Raw genomic sequence first — 24,167 nt, 5'->3', positions numbered from 1 at the left:
GCCAAGTTCAAGCCCCATGACCCCCCCCACACACACAAAAAAAATGTATGTTGTGTGTGTATGTACGTGTGTATGTGGAGAGAGAGGGAGGGAGAAGGAGAGAGATACTCACGGTTCAGGGTCTAGGGTGTCATTTTTCTTCTTCTCAAATTGATCCTTGGAAATTGTTCTTTTTTTAATTAAAAGGAAAATATTAATCAGTTAAATTTATTTGCTGCATATTAACAGGTTGGAGTATTCTATATCTAGTTCTTTAAATAATAAAATATGATTAACTACAGTCTCAAATATATACGACAAAATACATATGTATAATCCTACAGAAAGCACTACCAGTTATTTTTTCATATATTTTATTAGTTTATTTTATTTCTTGGAGCACTTCCTCACATATGCTACCAGCTTTATCAAATTAAAACTAGTCTATGCCGGTTACATTGTCCAGATTCGAATGTGTCCATTTTCATTTAAGTCTCTATATAGTGAATGATTACTAAGTTTGACTGATATACCACAATTAAATTACAACATTTTACAATATAGCAATGCAGGGTTCGTCACATACACAGGGATTCTGTCCAAATTCTGAAAAGGGCTGGGCTTTTGGGTTTATGTATAGTCCTTTTGTTATGAGCGTACATATCAATTACTTCTGACTTGTAAAAAATCTTAACTGATATGCAAAAAAAAAAAAAAAAAAAACAAACGTTAAAAGTTGGGGACTGGGATGTAGCTCAGTGGCAAAGCGCTTGCCTAGCAAGTGCAATGTCCTGGGTTTGATCCCCCATGCCAAAAATGAAAAGACAAAAAAAACAAAAAACAAAAAACAAAACAAAAAACCAACAGTTTAAAAACAAAAACAAAAACGTGGGGTCAGGAGTTTGGCCTAATGACAGAGCGCTTGCCTAGCACGCAGGAAGACCTGGGTTCAAGTCCTCACTACCACATACATAGAAAAAAAGCCGGAAGTGGTGCTGAGACTCAAGTGGTAGAGCTCTGGGCTTGAGAAAGTCCAAGGACAGTGCTCAGGCCCTGAGCTCAAGCCCAGGACTGGCCCCCAAAAATAAAGTTATTCTTAAATGTCAAAGTATTTTTTAAAAAAACCTTAAAAGTTATACAAATGGGGCGAGGAAATCATTTAATATTCAACATATGCACTTTGTATGCATACATTATACCAATGAACGGAGATAACAAGAGAAATAAGCAGAATTTTAGTCTGTGGTTTGAATAATGGCAAGTGAATGATAGTAGAAATGAGCAACTTGTGGCCAGAAGGAATGGAGACTGGAGAAAACTGTCTCGAGGAGAGAGACCACAAAATGCGAAAAGGTTGAGGCAGATGTGGGCTTTCTTGGGTGTTTTAAATGTATAAATGAGCCAACCATTTGTGCTTTTCCAATTTCTTGCCATGTTCTGGCTATCGTACTTTCATGGGTAACTAACTGTAGGAGGTTAAACACTGGGAGAAAGGCTAACCAATGTAGGATGATTTCATTTAACCCACTTGTTCCACCTTGATTCAAGTGAGCAACGAACCAATCCACCAGTAAAGAGGTCAGAAAACAGGGAAAGAGAAACCTACATTAGCTTAGTCACTTAAAGGGATGGGGCTTTACTTTGGAGAAAAACTCCAAAACAAAGGATAGGGTATGTATACTACTGCCATTTCTGTAACTAGGGCTACCTGAGTTCTCAGGTGTTAACTCAAAAGTTACGGTTTTCTTCCATTAGAAGAAAAATGCCATTAGAACAAAGAATTTTTTTGGTTTTATTGTATGAGACTGGGTTTCACTGTAGCTCAGGCTGGCCTCAAACTCATGATCCTCTTGCCTCAGTTTCCTGAGATGATAAGCAAAAGCAATGTTTCCTCACTCTTTTTAACATTTTTTCATTGTTATTATAAAGGTGATGTTAATAAAGGCGTTACAGTTACACAGTCAGATAGAGAACATTTCTTTTTGTACAATGTCTCCCTTCCCCTTTCACTAGTCTTTTCTTTCTGATGGTGCTGGGAGTTTGAACTCAAGATCTTGTGCTTGCCAGCCATGTTCCCTAACAACTGAGCTATTTCCCCCACCCCTCCTCCTCAAGCCCTGAGCTGTAGTACAGCTCCTCCAATCACCCTTTTTTGAACAGGGCATTAGGCATTGTATTTATGTCCAGGCCAGCTTGAATCATGACCTTCCTATTTACAATTTCCAATTCTCCAAGAGGAATGACCTTTGCTACTGTGCCCAATTTTGTAATTGGTTGAGATAAGGTCTTGTAAACTTTCTTTTTTTTTTCTTCTTTTGCCTAGACTGGTAAAAAACCACTATCTTCCCAAGTAGCTAAGAGACTACAATGCCTAGTTGAAAGGTAATTATTAATAAGACAAAATGTCAAGACAGACTAGTGAATACAGTAGAGGCTATAGTACCACTGTCTTGAATGGAGAAGAATGCAGAGGTGGCAGTGCTGTTTGGCTAAGGCCATCTATATGTTTAACGATGTCTATACTCATACACCATGTTTATATGAAATGTGAATATAGTTAATAATGCATAAAACACTGCATAAAATTCACAATGCTAGTGGGACACGGTGGCTCACTCCTGTAATCCTAGCTACTCAGGAGGCTGAGATGTAAAGGATCAAGGTTCAAAGACAGCCTGGGGACAAAAGGACCTGAGACTCTTACCTCCAATTAACCTCTAGAAAATGGGAAGTGGGGCTTGGCTCAAAGGTCAGGGACAATGCCCAGGCCCAGAGTTCAAGCCCCTCGATCCACACAAAAAAATTTTTTTAATTAAAAAAAAAAAAAGTCACAGTGCTCTATTTTGGCTTACCCTTCAGTCATGGACAGGAAGGAAGTATGACAAGATGGTACTTACGTCTGTGGTTGTGAAGGGTCGTCACCCAGGGTCACATTCTCGCCCTGGATCTCTGTGAAACACTTCTCACAGAAATGATACCTGTCAGCAAGAAGGCCATACTTGGGTGAACTGGTCCATCATAACACACAGCCACCCAAGCAACGAAGCCACCAATCAGAGCAGGGCAGAGCACCACGACGAAGGGGGGGCGTTGTTGGTTGATTGATGGGTCAGTGAGGACAATGAAAGGAACGGGGAGCAGGTGGGGAAGGGAAGGGTTAGAGAACAAGGAAGGGAACAAATAGCACAGACACAGAGGTAAGACGCAAACACCAGACAACACAGAGCAGAAAGCCAAGGCAAAGCATTGATTAGCATTCGGTCTCACTGCACGCGTCACAGGCCATCATCACTAACAACGACAGGCTTGATCCAACTCCAAGATGCGAATGCTCTCAAGGAGTTGTTAATACTACGACTGCACAGAGCCTAAATTTAGGAATCTCAATTTTGTTATAAAGTCAAATATAACGCCAGTGTTTGAGAAGGAAATTTTTAACTTTGAACGAAAGTCTTTTAAAAGGAAGTTAAACTGCAATAGCTTTATTTTTCAAAATGGAAATTTATGCTTGACAGCAATTCAGAGATTCTATTTCAGTATTAAGCCAGATCTTTAAATGTGGTAATGCTGAGTACTCAGAACTAGTTTTAATTTTTTCCTGTTATTTTTTTTTATCATGATAATCACTCAGTTAATTGTGTTACAATACAAATGAAACCAAATCCACATTCTAGACAAACATTTAACAGAAATGCAGTCAGGGTCAGAGACTTTCCAGCCATTTATTAATAAAAAATTGTGAAAAATTGATATATTGTATAAACAATACAATATATGTGACTCCATGAATAATCTTAAAGAGTTTTAAATTTAACTTCTAAGCTTTGATTTGAATTTTGGTACTGGGACCAATCAATCATTCATCAATTTTGAGATACTTAGTGAATGACTGTTCTGACTTGGTGACAATCCAAGTTAGCAAATTTAGAGTTGATTTTTAAATGGTACAATCTGCATTTGAGAAATTATCCATCACCCCAATTGCTGACATGATAATATAGAGCCTAGGCTCATGCTGTTAAGTAAGAACAGTTAAAATAAAACTATTAAATGTTTGGAAAGGACATGAATGAAAAAAATCAACAAAAACGTAGGCAAATGCTGCATAAACAAGATGAGTACACAATACTGCAAAGTAAACAAGCTGAACGAAGGTGAACTGCACAAGCAAGAAAGAGAAGCATATGGTAGCAACGGCAGCACAACAAAATACAGTTTTAGTGCTCAGAACTATGGCTACAGGATGCTGAGAAGGATTAGTACTGCAGACACTGACAGGATGCAAAGCACCGCCCTGAACCCTGTGCCACCAGTGAACCATGCAGGGTGAGCCCCTGTGCTGCTCTGTAACCCTGCACAGGGTCAACCACTGCACAGAATGAATCTCTGGAAAGCTCAGGGTGAGCGGCAGCAGTTGCAGACTCACTCGCTCACTCATTTCCTCATTCATTCACTCAGTCACTCAGCTACAGACTGAGATGTGGGCTATGAGAAGCCCCCACACATCCCAATGTGAATCTTAACACATTAAGCATCTTGTCTGCTGGGTTTTACTAGCCAACACACATGGTAAATTTAAAACATCATACTATAGATTACGAACATGTCTTGATTAACCCATTTTTTTTATCATTTGCCAAAAACAGGGCAGATTGTAATGTAATGACTGGATCGGCGACAGTATATTTTCAACAATTTCAATAAATTCTATTGAAACTAAAAACTGACTAGGAACAGATTAACATTGTTTTAAAATATAGCATATAACAATAAACTATTAGCAATGTTCTGATCATTCACTATTTTGTAGATATTCTTGTGGAGCCTTAAATTCAGGGACTGCAGAAGATTTCGACATTTAGTAGGCTATAGTCTTTACTGGCAAATATCGAAAGTATAATTTGTAGTAACCAAAACAACTTGCAAAAAACATAGACATTCTCTCAAAGATAAATATTTCCCTTTAAAAAATAAAGTTCAGAATTGAGAGCTACTTCATCAGTTATATATCCAAGTACAATGTTGTTAAGGGCCCACAAGAACTGGCCACACTCTGAAATTAAATTACCATCATAATTGAAAGTGTGTCTAGCCAGGCATGGTAGCTCACGCCTGTAATCTTAGCTACACAGAAGGCTAAGATCTGAGGCTCAAGGTTCAAAGCCAGCCTCAACACAAAAGTACGTGAGACTCTCATCTCCAATTAACCTCTAGAAAACGGGAAGTGGGGCTTGGCTCAAGGGTAGGATGGTAGCCTTGAGCTGAAGAGCTCAGGGACACTGTCTAGACCCAGGGGTAGGGCGGTAGCTTTGAACTGGGCCAATGCCTAGGCCAAGTTCAAGTCCTATGATCCACAAAAATAAATAAATAAATAAAAAGAAAGAAAGAAAGAATGTCTAAATGGTTTGAAAATGCTGGCCAGATTTTTTGCTTTGATTTATATAAGAAGTGAGAATCATAAACTCAAAATTTTCCAATGGTGGAAAATAATGCAGAACAAAGCATTGATGATTTAAAAGGCAGTTCCTGGAATGGCTAAGGAAACACAGCTCTACGTGTGACCAACTCTCCCTTAAAAATCCCAGGGCCAAAAAGTGGGAGGGGTAGAATATGCATAGACTTTAGTGTTTGTCCTAAAGCACTGGCAGAGAAATTAGAGGATTCAGCCTGTTTTGAGGACGTGGCCCAAGGCCTCATTTCGCCGTCCTTCAAAGAGAAGACAGTATAGATAAAGGTGGAACCATTTATGAGTTACACCCTAGCCATGGCTATCAGACCTTACTGCAACTATTAATTACTTTTTTCTCCCTAGAAATAAAAGTTTAGAAATTCATGTTTCAGCTCTAAGAACCTATATGACATTCTGCCTTATTTGATGAATATGGAATTGCAAATAAGTACTTCATATAATCTGATGATAATGTATATCTGGGTTGCTCAAACTAGCTCCATTTTACTGCATAAATTATCTGTAGGAGTAATTTAATAGATGGAGTAAGTTTTCAAATGCAGATTGTTTTCATTAATGTACCAGTTTATATACACAGTTAGGATATCTATAAATAATCCCGGTTGGAAAAGATGTAGAAAATTTAGAGTTTTCAGTTGGAAACAAGTGAGTATGTAATTATACATCACTTTATAAATTACAGTTTCACTTGTAAAATGGTTTAAATAGTCTATAGGATTTCTAAAGTTCTCAGTGCCCAAAAGGTTTAAAGCAAATAAAAAAAGTATTCAAGAGAATATAAGTGTTTATAAATAGTCAAAGCTGAAATAAAACGTTACAATTAGGTTCACAAAGAACTGGGCCACTATTTTCTTAGAAAAAGCCGGAAGTGGTGCTGTTGCTCACATGGTAGAGATCTGGCCTTGAGAAGGACCATAGACAGTGCTCAGGCCCTGAGTTCAAGACCCAGGATTGGCCAAAAAAGAAAAAAAGAAAAAGAAAAAAAAAGAAATACAGTATGCTAGCACAGCATTCTAGAAAACTCAAACTTACGTTGAACCTTGTGAAATGTATCCTTTATAGGTCACAACTCCATTTGAGTTTCCATTTAAGATAAATATACTCCTCTGATTTAGTAAAAGTGAAGTTTTACATAACAAAATTTGATTTTCCACAATGTAAAGCAGTCCAGCGTTTGCACTTAATTGATGACTTCTTCTGAAATGGTAGTAATGTGCCTTTATCCTACCAATTCTATTTAATTTTAACTACTCTGATAAAAATCAGCCAAAGACCCAGAAATGGTGAGGGCAACAGTGAATGGCCACATATACTTAACAGAGATAGTGGTAAATACTGTGCTGCTTTGTTTGGATCAAAACTGTGCCGGGTAACATTGGTAGCATTTGTCTGGTATAGTTGATATTAAACTCTCTTAAAAAATACTGGAATTTTATACATTACATAATGGTCTTTAAAATATATGTGCATTATTCCAGTGGATACTGCACAACCTGAGGTTGTCAGGGAAGATGCTGTTGTGCTCATGACTGGGATATGCTTCACTATGGGATATGCTGAAAGTCACAGGAATAAAACTATAAAAGGTAGGCCTGGCACTTCTGGTAAAGTGCTGCTGTCGCTTGCAATCATTTTGGGAGAGATCCATTATAAAGGGAATATGATAGAATTTTAAACTTCATTTTGAGGGATTAGGATGTTAACTAAAGCGGTAAAGCACTTACCCAGCAAATAACAAGTCCTGGGTTTGGTCCTCAATACCAAAAAAGGACACAACAAACAAACAAAAAACTCCATTTGTTTGAAAAAAGAGATGTTCAAACAGAAATTTAACTCCTGTTTTCATCAGGAAGGTGGTACAGCTCTATCAGTAAAGATGCCTCTGAACTGTACTGAAAACCAGAGGACCACACAAGGCTTTGCATTCTTTTCTGGAAACATTTTTGTGTCAACAGGTTTTTTTTTTTTCCTTAGTAGGATATTCATGAAAGTTATTATAATGAACGAAGTCAAGTAGTAGGGCACTAACCTTGAGAAGGCCCAAGGACAGTGCCTAGGCCCTGAGTTCAAACTCCAGGATGGGCAAAAACAAACAAAACTCCCAAATTTGCGAGGCCTGTCTATATACATTTGAGCAAATAAAGGCTCTCTTTTTCTGAGCTATTAGGACATATGCATTTACTATGACCAAAATAAGAGCAAAACAATCAAACCATCAAACCTTGATAGTGATATTTAAAATTTGAACCTTAAGACAAAGAACAGATACAAATCTTCTTGGTCACATAAAAGTTCCAGCTGCCAGTTCACAAAATGGATTTGATACTATGGAATTCAAACAAATTCACTGCTTGTACTTCAAGCCATGAAGCCCTACTACCATGGAAATGTGTGGTCATTGCACAATGGAAGCAAGGACTTTAATTTTCAAAATAGCCCCAAACCTGTAAAAATGTCTTGTATTTTTTATATATACAGCATATGTATATGTGTATATATATATGCATACATACACATCATAGACAAGAATAAATTCTACTTTCACGCTCCTAGACAGGAAGAGCTGTTCTATTCTCTAGTCACCCTCACATTCCCAAAAGATGGAGACTGTTTTTCAAGCGGGTCTACCATTCTCAAAATCCTGAAATAGCCATCCTAAACAGTTCCTCCCACCGCCCCCCCCCCCCCAGGTTATGGGGGTGGGGAGGGTGCTGTCTTACTAGGTGGCCCAGGCTGGCCTCAAACTTCCACATTTCTTTTTGGATAATGCCCCCTCTTCCCTGCCCACGTGTTGAATAGTTCATTTTCCACAGAGTGTCTATAGAGGACCATTGCCTACATTTGTTCATCCTTCAGGAGAGTTGTTTTTTTTGGTCAGTCACGGGGGCTTCAACTCTGGCCTGGGCACTCTCCCTGAACTGTTATGCCCAAGGCACTCTACCACTCTGAGCCACAGCTCCACTTCTGGTTTTCTGATTGTTAGAGATAAAAGTCTCACACACTTGCTGCTGAGGCTGGCTTTAAACCATGATCCTCAGATCTTGGCCTCCCAAATAGCTAGACTACAGGCATGAGTCACCAGCACCTGGGTTCTATTCTAGAAAGACTGTAGTTAGGAATGAGTATACCTAATCTAAAGTGCAGCAAATAGTTCTGAGATTAAAATTTTACACTATAAAAGTATCTGAGGGCCAAAAGTTTGGCCTAGCAGTAGAATGCTTGCCTAGTATGCAGGAAGACCTGGATTCAATTCCTCGTTACCACATACATAGAAAAAAAGCTGGAAATGGTGCTATGGCTCAAGTGGTAGGGCGCTAGTCTTGAGAAAGCCCAAGGACAGAGCTCAGGTCCTGATTTCAAGCCCTAGAACTGGCAAAAAAAAAAAAAAAAAAAAGTATCTGTATGACCAAGAAGCACTGTGACACTTTCACTGGAATTCCAGGAAGGTCTACAATTCAATAAGCATATCCATATCTTAATCTAATGTCTTCCCTGAACCTCCTTAGTGCAGAAAATTGTTTGATGCTTACCTATTCTGATAGCTGTAGTAGGCTGCATCTCGAGGAATTGTACACAGCTGCTTCCCATAGCAGCACAAAGTCTGTGGAGAAAATTCATACTGCAAAAACAAAGGAGAAAAATACTAAGAGCATATTCCACTGTCTTTTCTGAAATGATCTAGTCAACACAAGAGTGAAAAATCAGCTAGTAAATTATTTGCTAGTTTATTATGCAATTTTTTTCTGTAACTATTTCAAAAGCGGTTTGGATTAAATGTGTAGCTCTGGCTCTAAGAGACAAGAGGCACAGAGAGACAAAATGGGCAAGGGGAAGCCAGAAAGAGTGAACTCCAAGGTCAGCCCAATCAGCACCTATAGCTTTGATCCTGAGATTGCTTCAGACAGTCAACCCTGTCACGATAGCCCACATAGCACCCGAGACCTTCTAAGCACATTCTTGTGGTGACAATGTGCAGTATCCCATCTTGGTTTTGGATTAATCAGGAAATTTCAATTTCCAGAAAAACAAAAAACGTACCTTGCGTCCACAGCAATATCCAAGGGACTGCATGACAGGGTCAATTTCTTGCTCAAAGACTTCTGCAAGTTTACTGCAAAACTTATAGACCCGGGATGTCTTACGATTGTACAGCCAGGCATTGTTGAACATTAGCCAGACATCATCCACATACTGCCAGGGTTCTTGGTACTGCCCCGTATCCAGCTTCCGCTTGATGGTAGAAAGGTCCATGGGATTCTTCACAATGTCAAAATAATCCTTAAAAACAAAACAATCTCAGTCTACTGTAAGGGTGGGGAAGGCTTTTCTCTGCTAAGAGTCATCTGGATATTTGCAACATTATTTGTGGGCCACACAGAATTATCAACCTAGGCAGAGGGGCTGAAAGCAACTGAGAAGCATATCAAAAGCAGTCATCTATCCCATCAGGTATCCAATGACTTCATGGGCCTTCTATGTATAACTCTACCCTTGGTCTAGTGAAACTATCACATTTCCAATGCTAGCCTTCTCTAGTGCTTTATCTAAAAAAACATAATAAAAACTAGGAAGTATCTGAACAATTTCCTTTTTTTTTTTTTTTTGCTAGTCTTGGGGCTTGAGCAATTTCTTGGACAATTCCTTAGGCTTTCTCAAGGCTAATACTCTGCCATTTGGGCCACACACCACTTCCAGCCTTTACTTTGTATGTGCTACTGAGGAATCCAAACCCAGGGCTTCATGCATGCTAGGCAAGCACGCTACCACTAGGTCACACTCCTGGCCCTTTAATTTCATTATAATTCCTTGGTACCACATACACAGAATAAGTGGTAGAGCTCTAACCTTAAGAAAGCCCAAGGAGAATGCTCAGGCTGTAAGTTTAAGACCTACGACTGGCAAAAAAAAAAGGAAGAAGAAGAAGAAAGAGTAACATGTAACATTCCTTTGATTTGACATATTAAAAATGGCAAATGATGGGGCCAAGAGTTTGGCCTAGCGGTAGAGTGTTTGCCTAGCATATACAAAAACCTGGGTTCAACTTCTCCGTACCATATATATAGAAACGTTGGAGGTGGTACTGTGGGGCTCAAGCAGTAGAGCTCTAGCCTTGAGGAAAGCTCAAGGACAGGACTCAGGCCCTAAGTTCAAGCTGCCCCCCCCAAAAGGGCCAGTGATAGGTTTAAATATGATTAAATTACTTTAAATACAAAGTAAAAGAAAAATGTTTAAGTTTTAAATGAGTATTTTAATTATTTGATTTAAAATAAATTTATGAGCATGTATTTCCACAGATTCACTTTGGGTTAACACAAAATAATTTTTTTGTTTTTTGTTTTTTTTTTGGTGTCAGTTTTTGGTACTTTAAATCAGGGCCTGGGTGCTGTCTCTGAGCAAAATCTTTTGCTCAAGTTGCATTCTACCACTTGAGACAAAGCACCAATTCTGGCTTTTTCTGAATAGTTTATTGGAGTCTTTCTTGCCCTAGTTGGCCTTGGAACCATGATCCTCACATCTCAGCCTCCTGAGTAGCTAAGATTATAGGCCTCCCAGTGCCTGGTTAATAAATACAATTCAAAGATTAATATACAGTTGTGAATTGAGCTCAATAGCGGAACACCTGTCTGTGGTTTGGTTCCCAGCACAAAGTACAGACAAACCTTGAGGGGCACTATTGCTCACAGAATGTACGAGATCTGCACTGCTTTCCAAGATTTCCTGGCTTCGTAATTACAAGTATCTTATAATTAATCTCCCCCCCCTTCCCCCCCCTCACCAGTATTAGGGGCTTGAAGTCAAGATCTGAGCACTGTCCTTTTTGGCAATCAATTAGAAATAAATTATCTCATGCATTTTCCTCCCCTGGCTGATTTTGAACCAAAATCCTCAGAAGATCTCGGCTTCCTCAGTAGCTAGGATTATAGGCTTGAGCCACTGGAACGTGGCCTTTTGAGGGTGGTACCGAGGCCCTGAACTCAGTCTCAGTGCCTAGACATAGTACCGTTCAACATCTTTTCCTCAAGGCTCAGCTTGCCTTCCAGTTTTTGGTGATCAACTGCTGATCAGTGTCTTAGATTTTCTTGCGTGGATGGTTTCAATCCCAATCTTCAAATCTCATTCTCCTGAGATCAAGGTTCACAGGTATGAGCCACCTAGCTCAGCTAAACTTCACCAATTCTTAGCCTTAAGATCCCAAATGTACAACAGACCTGGGGATTATGGACTAGACCTGAGGGTGCTGCACTTGAGTCACAGTTCCACTTAGCTTTTTTTCTGCTGGTTAATTAGAGATAAGAGTCTCACAGACTGGCTTCCGATTGTGATCCTCAGATCTCCTCCTGAGTAGCTAGGATTATAGAAGCGAGCACTAGCACTTTTTTTTTTTTAATATTAGAGGAAAAAATCTTCAAATCACAGGTTATTTTAGCCAACTTTAAAAGGTAAAAGAATAGATGCTCAAAACTAAAAACTATACTTCTAGTAACTTACTGGAATTCCTAGGAGCTGGGGGTCTACAGGCTGACGAAAGGGTAGGGATTCTGGATCCTGTCGATAGAGCGCTTCTAGGGTTGGCATAAGTGCTTGGCGTAGCTCCTCGGGTTTAAAAACTGCAGAAAACAAAAAAAAAAAGAAAAACAACAGAACAAGACATTAGGTAGTAAGTGCTCAGTCAAGTTTGAGCAAGAAGCCCTGAATTCAAGCTCCACTGTTAAACAATCAAAAACAAGGCAAAACGATTCCATTCACATCCAAGCTGGGAAACCAAAGCTACAGTTCTCAAGGTGCGTGTAGTTCAGAGAACCCTGGAAAATCTGTGCTGTCCAACGTGGTACTCATTAGCCGTATGTGGCTAGTAAAATTCCAACAAATCAGTGTTACACAAAATAAAGTTAATTCAGTTCCTCTGTTACTTCTATCACCTCAAGTGGTCAACAGCTACATGTGGCGGTTGCTTAAAATGGCCCCAGGTCCTTTTTCTAGAGCGTTGTGGTCAGATCAAATTTATTTCCCTAATAACTAAAATGTACCATGTTAACATGTGTACAGATACAGCAAACATAATGGTTAAATTAAGTCATTAATATTAGGAAGGCCAAAAATGAAGAAAACCAAGGATAAAAGCTAATACCACCAAATTCTACTCAAAAGCTTTTTGTGGGCCCCTGTGCTCCATACTCACAAGAAAAATAAAGGTGGCCAGTCAATTAAGAAAATCCTCAATATCTGCATACCCAATGCTATGGACATGGTAATGGAAATATAAACATAAATATATAGATATAAAAACCTATGACTCTATAGACATAATGTTTTATTTTCTAAAATTAATATGTTTCTATGACATACAAACCCTTAGCCTAATTTTGATTAAGTTCTAAATACTAAGTCCCCGTGATTGTAAATAGAGATTCCCTTCTTGAACACTCGTTTGTTAAACTTATCATTTAAAACATGATGTAAAAATCAATGTTAATAAAGAAAAAAAAAAAAAAAAAGAAGAAAGTCCTTAATGGCCAGCAATGGTACTCTTATCCAATGTCAACCTCTGACACGTGCCTCTCGGTAGTAGGATGACAAATTTGCACTGGTATTGTGGATAGCTGGCCTTAGAGCGGATACCTGTGCCAGCACTAGGGCTAAAAACAGCAGAGGGAGCTGCCACCAGGGAGGCTGACCTGCAAAATGTGCACTGGTAACAGATGCACAACTCCTGATTGCTCGGTTATGGGGTGTGCAGGTATTTTTTTCAAAAATGAACTAAGCGAACAAGGGACAAGGAAGGATGCAAACCTGCATCTGCTACCCGATCTCAGTGCTTCTCAAAATACTGTTACAAGTGAAGGAGGAGGACATTAAGGAATTGGGGGGGGGGGGGGTCCCTTTTGTTTTGGAGGGCTTTTTGTTGTTTGTTTTTTTTTTTTAAATATCACAGAATGAAGCATGTCAACATTTGGAATTGCTCAGGGATTTCAGAGAGCCATTTTCAACTGTGGGAGGATGGAGGCAATAAAGATAAAAAAGGGAGAGAATCCATTTCATCTTTTAATCCTTGGTGTGGAGGCACAGTAGAACTGTAAATTACAGAAAACACATACTTTTTTTGCGTGGCTGTGAAGGTGATGTTGACTGAGAGGCTGTGCCGTTGGTGCTGGTCTCCTCCTCTTCTTTAGCTTCCACTTTTACTTCGGGTTTCTTCTCTTCCACTTCCATCGGTTCTGATTTCTTCTCTGCACTGTCTGCTTCTTCCTTAACTTGGGAGGATCCTTGCAAATCTTCCTCCATCATCTAGAGAATCAGAGATGACAGATGAGTAGCACATACATTTCTACCTAACACAGCTTTTCTAGGCTTCTAAATCTAGACGAGTTTGACACACCTTCCCCTAGCTGGGTTATTTCTCATTCCTTTCTCTCTCAGAGGAGGGAATCAATTATTTGTTGTCCACTGAGTCATTTCAGTACAGTGCCTAGGCAATTACAGACCTAATTTAAAATGGCCAAGCATTTCACATGTTCAATATAGTCACACCCCCACACCCCCGCACCCATTCCCCCCCCCCTTACTTAGCGTAAAACAGGAATATCTTTGAGGGCTGGGAATGTGGCTTAGTGGTAGAGTGCTTGCCTAGCAGCTAGCATGAAACCCTGGGTTCAATTTCTCAGTTCCACATAAATGGGGGGAGGGGGGGAGAAGCGTGTAGGGTGCTGCGGGGGGGGGGGGGGGCGCGAGGAAGGAGGCTACAAAAGGATGCTGTGACTAAAGTGGTAGAGTGCTAGTCTAGAGCAAAAGAAGATCAGGGAAAGTGCTGAGTTCAAGCCCCAGGAATGGCAAAATAAATAAATGAAGGAAGGAAGAAAGGAAGGACGGAAGATAGATCTTTAAATTTTATAGCAAGGATCAAAAGTCCCTCTTCAGGGGCAGGTAGTGAATACATTTGTAATTGGAAAGCCTGTGTCCCATCTCACAGCTGCAACCAGGGCTTATGTACTGACTGTTGCCCCACTGATGCATAAGCGTAGGACTGAGACAGCTCAGTTTTCCAGAAAAGTCAAACATCTACTTTAATTTGAAATTTCATGGTTTTTAAAATATTGTAGAGGCTAAACACATTTTTCGGCTGGATGAAGCTCACAGTCTGCTAATGTTCAGCTTCTTCCACAGGTTAATTAGCTAATGAATTCATTATCCTTTCTATATAATAGAAATGGAGGCCAGCAAAACAAAACAAAACAAAAAAGATTATAGGCTAATTCAAGAATCTCAATCAACAGCTGGAAGTGAAGCTCGTGTGGCTCAAGTGGTAGAGCACAAGGCTTGAATGAAAGAAAAACAAGGAAGCACAAGGCCCTTAGTTCAAGCCCCAGCATTGACAACAACAGCAGTAAAAAGATTAGTCAATGTACTGTTGAACTCACATGGAAATAAGACTACTACAATAAATCCAGAGGCACCTGCAGAAGGCCTGAGGACCTGAGGTAAAGATTTTTTTTGTGGGGGGGGGAACGGGCACCAGTCCCAGGGCTTGAACTCAGGGCCTGGGCACTGTCCTTGGGCTTTCTCAAGGCTAGTGCTCTACCACTTGAGCCACAGCACCACTTCTGGCTCTTTCTGTATATGTGGTACTGAGGAATCAAACCCAGGGTTTGGTGCATGCTAGGCAAGCACTCATCACTAGGCCCCACTCCTGGCCCCTAGGTACAAATTCTATACATAGCGAAGCATTTACTGCTGGGGATTAACACCTACCTCAGGTCGAGACTCTCCCTTAGATTCACCAGGATCCGGCTCGGAGTCTTCAGTCTTGACCTCTGCCTTCATTTCCAGCACTGGTACATCAGGGCCGGGCTGCTGGGAATTGGTCTCGGCATTGGTCACTGAAGGGGGACTGGGGACCCTGTTATCAATGCTGGTTGCTGCCTGGGAAAGCTGTGAGAACATTAAAATCAATCACCTTTGTAAATCAGACAACACAAAGGGCTTTTCACCCTTTTGCTTATCTAATTTTCAACATCTGGTTAACTTTTCTCGGTAGTAACTTAACAAGCCTCGACTCAGGGCACTGCAGAACAGTGACAAGGAGGGAGCTCTACAGAACACTGCATCAATATCACTTTCTGCCACGAATGCAGAGATGGGAAAACAGAGCTTTCTAAATTATAAAACTGTTTTCTCCCAAGTTGTCTAGCTAAAATATTTTATCATTGATTCTCTTTAAAAAGGCTTTTATGATGTAAAAATCAACATTAATAAATTCTTTAATAAAAAAAAAGGCTTTACATACTGAATTATAACCAACCAGGTGCTTATGGCGGGAGAGGAATCAGCTGCCAGTAATAGAAGAATGTCTAATGGGCCTGTGTTAGTGGCAGGATAGTGATGGTGGTAAAGGAAGCATACAGCAGAAGAGACCATTAAAAATACATTGTAAAAGTCTTAACCAAGAAACTGCTCCCCAACCCTTCTGTTCTCCCTGTATGAGGTAGGAGGGACTGGAATCAGTGGCTCTCTATGTTAGGTAAGCATACTACCACTTCAGCCACGCTCTCAGCACCATAATAAGGCCAAAGATTAAAAAACAAACAACAAAATTAAAACAAAAAAACCCCAGAGATTTTGTATGAGGGAGGAGAAGGATGTCCTGAGAAATGGGGGCAGGAGGGGGAAGGGAGGGGATTAAGAGACCTTATTTAGAAAAAATTACAGAAACATATGTTTTTATAGGTAAGCAGAAATCATGTTGGGATTCACTTTGGTATTTGGTAAATATGCTCAATACCTAAAAATAAAGTTAATTATGAGAGTGGAAAGGCCTAAGATAAACTTATAAGAAAATGACAGTAGATGGGTGAGGCAGTTCACATCTATAATCTTAGTTACTTGAAGGTTGCAGCTAGCCTAGGTTAAAACAAGTTCAATAGACAACCTCAATAATAAAGGCTAGACACGATATGATAGTGGGCATCTTGTTTTTTGTTTTGTTTTGTTTTTAGCTATAGCTAGAAGCTTAAATAGAAAGATAGCACAGTCTGGGACAGTTCATGCAAAAGTGAGAGCCTGGGGTCTACTTTAATTTAAAGTATCAATATCCTTTAATAAAAAAATCCATTTTCAAGAATTTATCCAGGGGTAGGAGTTTGGCCTAGTGATAGAGTGCTTGTCTAGCATGGACAAAGACCCAGGTTCAATTCCTCGGTAGCACATACATAGAAAAAAGCCAGAAGTGGTGCTGAGGCTCAAGTGGTAGAGCTCTAGCCTTGAGAAAGTCCAAGGACAGTGATCAGGCGCTGAGCTCAAGCCCAGGACTGCCCCCCCCCCCAAAAAAAAAGTGAGAGCCTATGCCAAAAATAAAGCAGCTGGGGGCTAGGGCTAAGAGTGTGGCTTAGTGGTAGAGTTCTTGCCTAGTATGCATAAAGCCCAGGGTTTAATTCCTCAGAAAAGGCCAGAAGTGGTGTTACATATACAGAGAAGACCAGAAATGGTGCCGTGGCTCAAGTGGTAGAGTGTTAGCCTTGAGAAAACCCAAGGACAGTGCTTAGGCCCTAAGCTCAAGGCCCAGGACTGGTAAAAAAATAAAGTAGCTGGGCACCAGTGGCTCATACCTGTAATCCTAGCTACTCAGGAGGCTGAGATCTGAGGATCATGGTTCAAAACCAGCCCTGGCACTGAAGTTCATGAGACTCTTAACCACCAGAAAACCAGAAGTGGCTGAAAGCGGTAGAGTGCCTGCCTTGAGCTAATGAGCTCAGTCACTGTCCAGGCCCAGAGTTCAAGGCCCATGACCAACGCCCACCCCCCCCAAAAAAGTAAAAAGGACAAGAAACAGTTCAAGTGGTAGAACATTTGCTTAGTAGATATAAGGTCCTTAGATCCAAATCCAGTATCACCATAGAAAATAATACTATGATCCCAGCAAAAACTTGGGAGAGGGATATAGGCAGTATGGGTATAGAGATTCTGGATCAGTACGAACACCTCAGCCCAGAGAACACCTGTTGGGGCACAGCCAGCAGGCATGGGCCAGGGGACATGAAGCTATGATTCTGCCACCACCAGTTCCATCCATGAACAGTGAGTCTGAGTCACAGCACTACAAACCTGTTCTGCCAATTCCTTCAAACAGAAAAGACTGTAGTTTGAAAAAAGGTTTGATGGGGGTGGGGTGGGAGAAAGGAGACTGATTAGAGGGGTGAGATTGACTGGGATATATTGTAAACATGTGGAAATGAGGCAAGTTCTTACCCCTGTATAACCAAAAAAGAAAAAAGTAAGGCTGATCAGCCAGGTTAAGGGCAACACATAGTGATATACTACATGATAAATAATGACTTCTGCAAACTCCTCTCATCTGGTAAGTCATGTCCTACCATACATAGCCTTGGGGACAATGCTAAAAGCTCAGTGCTATTCCATCAGAATACAGACACTTCAATATTGAATGTGACTTAGTGATAGAGTGCTTGCCTAGCATGTATGAAGCCCTGGGTTTGACTCCTCTCATTGGTGCTGTGGCTCTGGTGGTAGCATGCTAGCCTTGAGTAACAGATGTTCAGAGATAGTGTCCAAGCCATGAGTTCAAGCCCCAGGACTGGCACCAAAAAAAAAAAAGAAAGAAAGAAAGAAAGAAAGAAAGAAAGAAAGAAAGAAAGAAAGAAAGAAAGAATACCGACATTTTCTTGGACTGAAGAAAACAAACACAGAGGCTCACCGGTGTGCCAGGAGGCTGGGTGTGCACAGGTGTTGGTTGCTGCTGGGATGACTGAGGGGTAGCTACAGACGAGGGCTGAACTGGGGTTTGAGGCTGTGGGGTCACCTGGGCCTGCGCTGCTGCCTGGACTGTAGGGGTGCTCTGGGCTTGGGCAGCACTGGGCACTGAACCAGGAGTTGGGGTGGGAGTCTGCCCAGAAGACGACACTGGAGTAGATGGCTGAGCAGGAGCTGCTGGCTGGGGAGGCGTCATCCCAGGAGGGGTTGGGTGCTGGAGAGCAGGCATGCCAGCAGCTGTGGAAGCAGGAGGTGGTGTCGGGTGCAAGGGTGACTGTGTCACTGGTGGGCAAGGCAGCTGGCTGGTCTGGGGCCCCAGCATGTTGAGAGGGTTAGGAAGAGCAGCACCAGGCACTTGACCCTAAAAGAAATGGAGTATATTAAAAATATCTCCCCAACTAAACATATGGCAAGATACTCGAAGAATTATATTAAAATTGAATCATAGTTCCTCAATGAGATCTGTTAATTTCATGGGGATGTGCAATCTATTTACAGGCAAATATTCACAAGCTATATACCTATAGTAAGATGCATTTTTTCAAAAAACTTTACAAAGGTTTCTCATACTTTGATGCCTGTAATCCGATCTGTTACTCAGGTGACTGTGATATGAGGATCACAGTTTGAAGTCAGCTTTGACAGGAAAGTCTGAGACTCTTTTTTTTATCTTTATTTTTTGTGGGTCATGGGGCTTGAACTCTGGGCCTGAACGTTTTTGAGTGATTAAATGGAGATATGAGTCTCAGCTTGAATGAGTTTGCACTCCCACCAGCAGTGTAGTAGTGATCCCTCCTGGCCACATCCCCTCCAGCATCTGTTGTTATTAGATTTCTTGATCCTGGCCATTCTAACTGGAGTGAGGTGGAATCTTAGAGTTGTTTTGATTTGTATTTCTTTTACGACCAGAGATGTCGAGCATTTCTTCATGTGTCTATAGGCCATTCTTATTTCTTCTTCAGAGAAGACTCTCTCTTTAAGTCTTTGGCCCATCTTTTGATGGGATGGTTGTTTTTTTGGAGATTAGTTTTGGAGTGATTCAATCTTTTGAGCTGTTGATATATTTTAGATATGAGGCCTTTGTCCGTTGTATGGTTAGTGAAGATCTCCTCCCATTCTGTAGGCTTCCTAATTAATTTACTAGCTATGTCCTTTGCCATACAGAAGCTCTGCAGTTTAATGCAGTCCCACTTATCCAGCCTTTCTCTGATTTGTTGTGTTTCTTGGTCCTTATTAAGAAAGTTTCGACCTGTGCCAAGGAGGCCTAGTGGAAAGCAGCATGGCAGTTCCTCAAAAGACTAAACATAGAGCTCCCCTATGACCCAGCAATTCCACTACTTGGCATTTACCCAACGGTCCAGAAACAAGGGCATACTAAATCCACTAGCACAACAATGTGCATTGCAGCACTATTTACCATAGCAAAGATATGGAACCAACCCAGATGTCCCTCAGTTGATGAGTGGATCAACAAAATGTGGTATTTATACACAATGGAATTCTATGCTGCTATCAGAAAGAATGACATCTCCCCATTTGTAAGGAAATGGAAAGACTTAGAAAAAATCATATTAAGTGAAGTAAGCCAGACTCAAAGGAACATAGGCTCAATGGTTTCCCTCATTTGCCATAATCAGTAGAAACCTTGGACTCTTCTTGTTTTTTTTTTATTTTTTTCCAGTCCTGGGCTTGAGCTCAGGGTCTGAGCACTGTCCTTGGACTTTCTCAAGGCTAGAGCTCTACCACTTGAGTCTCAGCACCACTTCTGGCTTTTTTCTATGTATATGGTACATAGGATTCGAACCTGGGTCTTAGTGCATGCTAGGCAAGCACTCTACCATTAGGCCAAACTCCCAGCCCCAACCTTGGACTCTTCTAGCAGAGATTTGCAATAGAGTAAAACCTAGATACATAAGGCCATACAGTATGACGCTAAAATAAAGGACCTCTAGGATATAGAAACAAAAGCCATATAATGAGTGATTGTTGTCCTTAATGTACTATGTTATCTCTCATCTTTTTTGCTGTCCCTTGGTTATCTCATATTGTTACAGTATTTCACTCTGTTATCTGATATATTGGATATATGCGTATTTGGTTATTTGAAATTGGATAGGAAAGGGGGGGAAACAAGATGAGGGTGGGGGCTGGGGGGAGGGAAATGGGGACCAAGATGTGAGAAAGGGTATCAATGTATGTGAAGTAATGCACCTTCCATCTGGTGAATGTAATGTAACCCTTCTATTAATTACAATAAAAAATATACAAAAAAAAAAAAGTCTCAGGGTTTTTTGTGCCTGGGATTGGCTTTGAACTGCAATCATCAGATCTTTGCCTCCTAGGATTATTGGCGTGAGCCAGATTCTTACCTCCAAAAAACTATTCAGAAAAAAGGCCAAAAGTGGCACTGTGGCTTATTGGTAGAAGCACTAGCCTTGAGCAGAAAGCAGCTCAGGAATAGAGCTCAGGCCCTAAGTTCAAGCTCCAGGACCAGTGCCCACACCCAAAAAAAGAAGAGGAAAAAAAATGAGTTATTAAAGGCACAAAAAATATTTCAGTATAGTGCTTCTCAAATGAGAAGATGTTTCAGAGGTATTGTTAGATTTCTCAAAAAAAGAATCTGAGGTTGGGTGCTGGTGGCTCATGCCTATAATCCTAGTTACTCAGAAGACTGAGATCTGATGATCAAGGTTCAACCCCATCCCAGGCACTAAAGTCCATGAGACTCTTTTTTTTTTTTTTTTTTTTTTGCCAGTCCTGGGCTTGAGCTCAGGGCCTGAGCACTGTCCTTGGACTTTCTCAAAGCTAGAGCTGTAGCTCTTGAGCCTCAGCACCACTTCCGGCTTTTTTCTATGTATGTGCTACCGAGGAATCGAACCCGGGTCTTCATGCATGCTAGGCAAGCACTTTAACCACTAGGCCAAACTCCCAGCCCCCCATGAGACTCTTATCTCCAATTAACCCCTAGAAAAGCAGAAGTGGCGCTGTGGCTCAAGGGTGGTAGGCTTGAGCTGAAGAGCTCAGGGTCAGCACCCAGGACCAGAATCTAAGTCCCATGGCTGATAAAAGAAAAAAGAAAAAGAATTGGAATCATTGTTCCAGGCTAGAGGCTGGCCTGTTACTTGAACACAACCATACCCATTCATTTATGTGTTACCTGCGGCCACTTCTGCACTGCAACCACAGAAATGAAAACTAAGACTACAGACCAGAAAGATGAAAATATTTACTATCTGGCCTTTTACAAAAATGGTGTCACAGAACTATAATCCAAGCAACTCAGGAAACTGAGGCAGAAGAATCTAAAGTTCAAGGATAGCTTGGGCTACAAAGAAGACATTTGTCAAGAAAAGGAGTAGAGGGAGGCTTGCTGATTCTCTGTTCCAGAGGAATGTAGTATTATAGGAAATTAAAACTTAAGCATTTAGTGATTAAATCTAATATGTTCAATGGACTCATTATGTAAAAAGTGAAGACATGTTCTGTTTCATCTCTGCCATCAGATGAGTGGTGCTCCTCCACCAGAGACTCCCACTGTTCTGATGCTGGGCCAAGCAAGACATGGACTCACTCTTTGAACAAGTGTAAATGGCAGTCATCTTCAAAAGAGGGAGTCAGCCTGCATAAGCAAGTTCTTGAGGACAACACTTAGCTAGCTAGCTGACATGCTCTGAGGTAGCTTACTTCTGTCTTTCACTCATTTGAATTAGTACAATACCTTTCATATTAATAAATTAACACATGAACTTTATCTTTTCGGAAAGATCTGACCTATTTTAGACGCATGTAGATTTTTGTACACAATTAGTAAAAGGGAAGAGCAATAAAATAAATGAAAAATAGTTTAGTTTTAAATTTAATAACTAAAACCATATTCAAAGCTGGACACAGTGATTCACACCTGTAGCCCTAGCTACTCAGGCAGAGCGCCTGCCTAGTAAGAAGGCCCTGAGTTCAAAAGCCCAGAACTGTTAAAAAAGGAAAAAAAAAATAGAGCTCTTTTATGACTCTATTGACATCTTTTATTATACAAATTAATGGTTATCTATGACATACAAACCCATCAAGCCTAATTTTAATTATGTTCTAAAATCTAAGTGCCAGTGATTATATATAGAGATTCCCTTCTTGAATACTTGTTAAAACTCATCATTTGAAATATGATGTAAAAATCAATGTTAATAAATTCTTTAATAAAAAAAAATCCCCTTACTGAATTCTGAGCTTATTAATGATTCTATAGCTTGATGATTCCTAGGCCATAAGAGACCAGTAGCAAGACACAAAAGCCCAATGATTATGAACCACGGTTCAGGGATGGCTCAGGCAAAAAATTGGAAACCCAAGTAGGGTGCTGGTGGCTCACCTGTTATCCTAGCCACTCTAGGGGGTAAGATCTGAGGATCATGGTTCAAAGCCAGCTCAGGCAGGAAAGTCTGTGAGACTCCCAACTCTATTATCTTCAATTAATTACCAGAAAACCAGAAGTGAAGCTATACCTCAAAGAGGTACAGAGCTAGCCTTGAGTATAATGCCCAAGACCTGAGATCAAGCCCCATGACTGGAAAAAACAAAAAACAACAAAACCGGAATCTCTACCTGATAAAAAGTCAAAGTGATAGGGATATGGATGAAGTGCTAGTGCACTTGCCTAACAAAAGCCAGGTCCTGAGTTTAAACCCCAGTATTGGGGTGGGGGGACAAGAAGACAGACAGACAGACAGACAGACAGGCAGGCAGGCAGGCAGGCAGGCAGGCAGGCAGGCACGCACACACACACACACACACACGAATATGGACAAAGACAATAATAATCAAAACCTCAAAGATCCAAATATAAGGTACAAAACTTAAAGAAAAAACATTTTAAAAAGTAAAATCAAACCAGGAACTAGTAGCTCCTGTTATAATCCTAGCTACTCAGGGGGTTGAGATTTGATAATCATGGTTTGAAGCCAGATTGGGTAGATAATCCCTGAGATTATCGCCAATTAATCAGCAAAAAACTGAGAATGGAGGTATAGTTCAAATGGTGGAACATCATTCCTTGAGTGAAAAAACAAATGGAGAACATGAGGCTCTGAGTTCAAACCCCTGTACTGGCAGGTGGTGTATGTGGATGCACGCACGTGCACACACGCACACACACAGACACACACACGCACTGTTTGCATTAAGTCCCACCAAAGAGAATCCCAAACAGATGAATAATTATAGAACAAAGATGAAGAAATGCTGATACACTTAGGTAATAAACCACAAAAAAGCTGCTGCCCCCGCCCCAGAGTGAACATACCTGTGACACTCCTGTCTGGGCCCCCGGCTGCCCCATATTTACACTGTTCACACCCATTGCCCCACTGGATGATGGGAACTGGTTCTGTGTCAGAAACTGGTTCTGAGTGGGTGGCTGGGCCATCATGTTGTTGGCATGTGCACTCATCATGTTCGGAGGCTGCGGCATCCGAGACGGAGAAATAGCCATCTATGAAACAACAAACATCAGGAGAGCTGCGGCAGCGACACGGCATGGTTGATGAACAGAGCGAGAAGAGATATAAACTAAATAAAGAGATGTAAGTTAAATGAAGACCAGTCTTCATTTAACTCCTCGCTCCTACCCTCTTTCCTATATCTTCTCAAGCAATCTCTCAAATACACCAACTGTGAAAGTCTTTTGAACAGCAATAAATAGCATGCTATAAATTAAAGTTTAAGTATCCCCTTTGTCAGTTCTCTGGTTTTTGTTTTTTTTGTTTTTTTTTTTTTTTTTGCCAGTCCTGGTCTTGAGCTCAGGGCCTGAGCACTGTCCTTGGACTTTCTCAAGGCTAGAGCTCTACCACTTGAGCCTCAGCACCACTTCCGGCTTTTTTCTATGTATGTGGTGCCAAGGAATCGAACCTGGGTCTTCATGCATGCTAGGCAAGCACTTTAATCTCTAGGCCAAACTCCCGGC

General features: G+C 40.8%; 1 protein-coding gene across 3 annotated transcripts in view; it reads right to left on the bottom strand.

Moving 5' to 3' along the window:
• The window catches only part of Crebbp (CREB binding lysine acetyltransferase), a 123,612-nt gene that overhangs the window by 21,758 nt on the left and 77,687 nt on the right, over nt 1–24,167 (bottom strand). For 2 of the 3 annotated variants that reach the window (XM_090324899.1, XM_090324897.1), the window contains 9 exons: nt 23,508–23,696; nt 18,156–18,572; nt 15,197–15,376; nt 13,546–13,735; nt 11,939–12,057; nt 9,488–9,727; nt 8,980–9,068; nt 2,877–2,957; nt 113–169 (listed from right to left, as the gene is read on the bottom strand). In XM_090324899.1, the coding sequence (XP_090181025.1) occupies nt 113–169; nt 2,877–2,957; nt 8,980–9,068; nt 9,488–9,727; nt 11,939–12,057; nt 13,546–13,735; nt 15,197–15,376; nt 18,156–18,572; nt 23,508–23,696 (1,562 nt within the window). Of the gene's footprint in view, nt 1–112; nt 170–2,876; nt 2,988–8,979; nt 9,069–9,487; nt 9,728–11,938; nt 12,058–13,545; nt 13,736–15,196; nt 15,377–18,155; nt 18,573–23,507; nt 23,697–24,167 lie in introns of all 3 variants that reach the window. The other variant, XM_090324898.1, reaches the window with a different exon arrangement.

Source organism: Megascapheus bottae, chromosome 36 (genome assembly GCF_031878675.1).
Source record: "Megascapheus bottae isolate mThoBot1 chromosome 36, mThoBot2.hap1, whole genome shotgun sequence".
NCBI classification, from domain to species: domain Eukaryota; kingdom Metazoa; phylum Chordata; class Mammalia; order Rodentia; family Geomyidae; genus Megascapheus; species Megascapheus bottae.
Note: the sequence above shows the minus strand (reverse complement) of the source record. Positions and strands in the feature narration are given on the sequence as shown.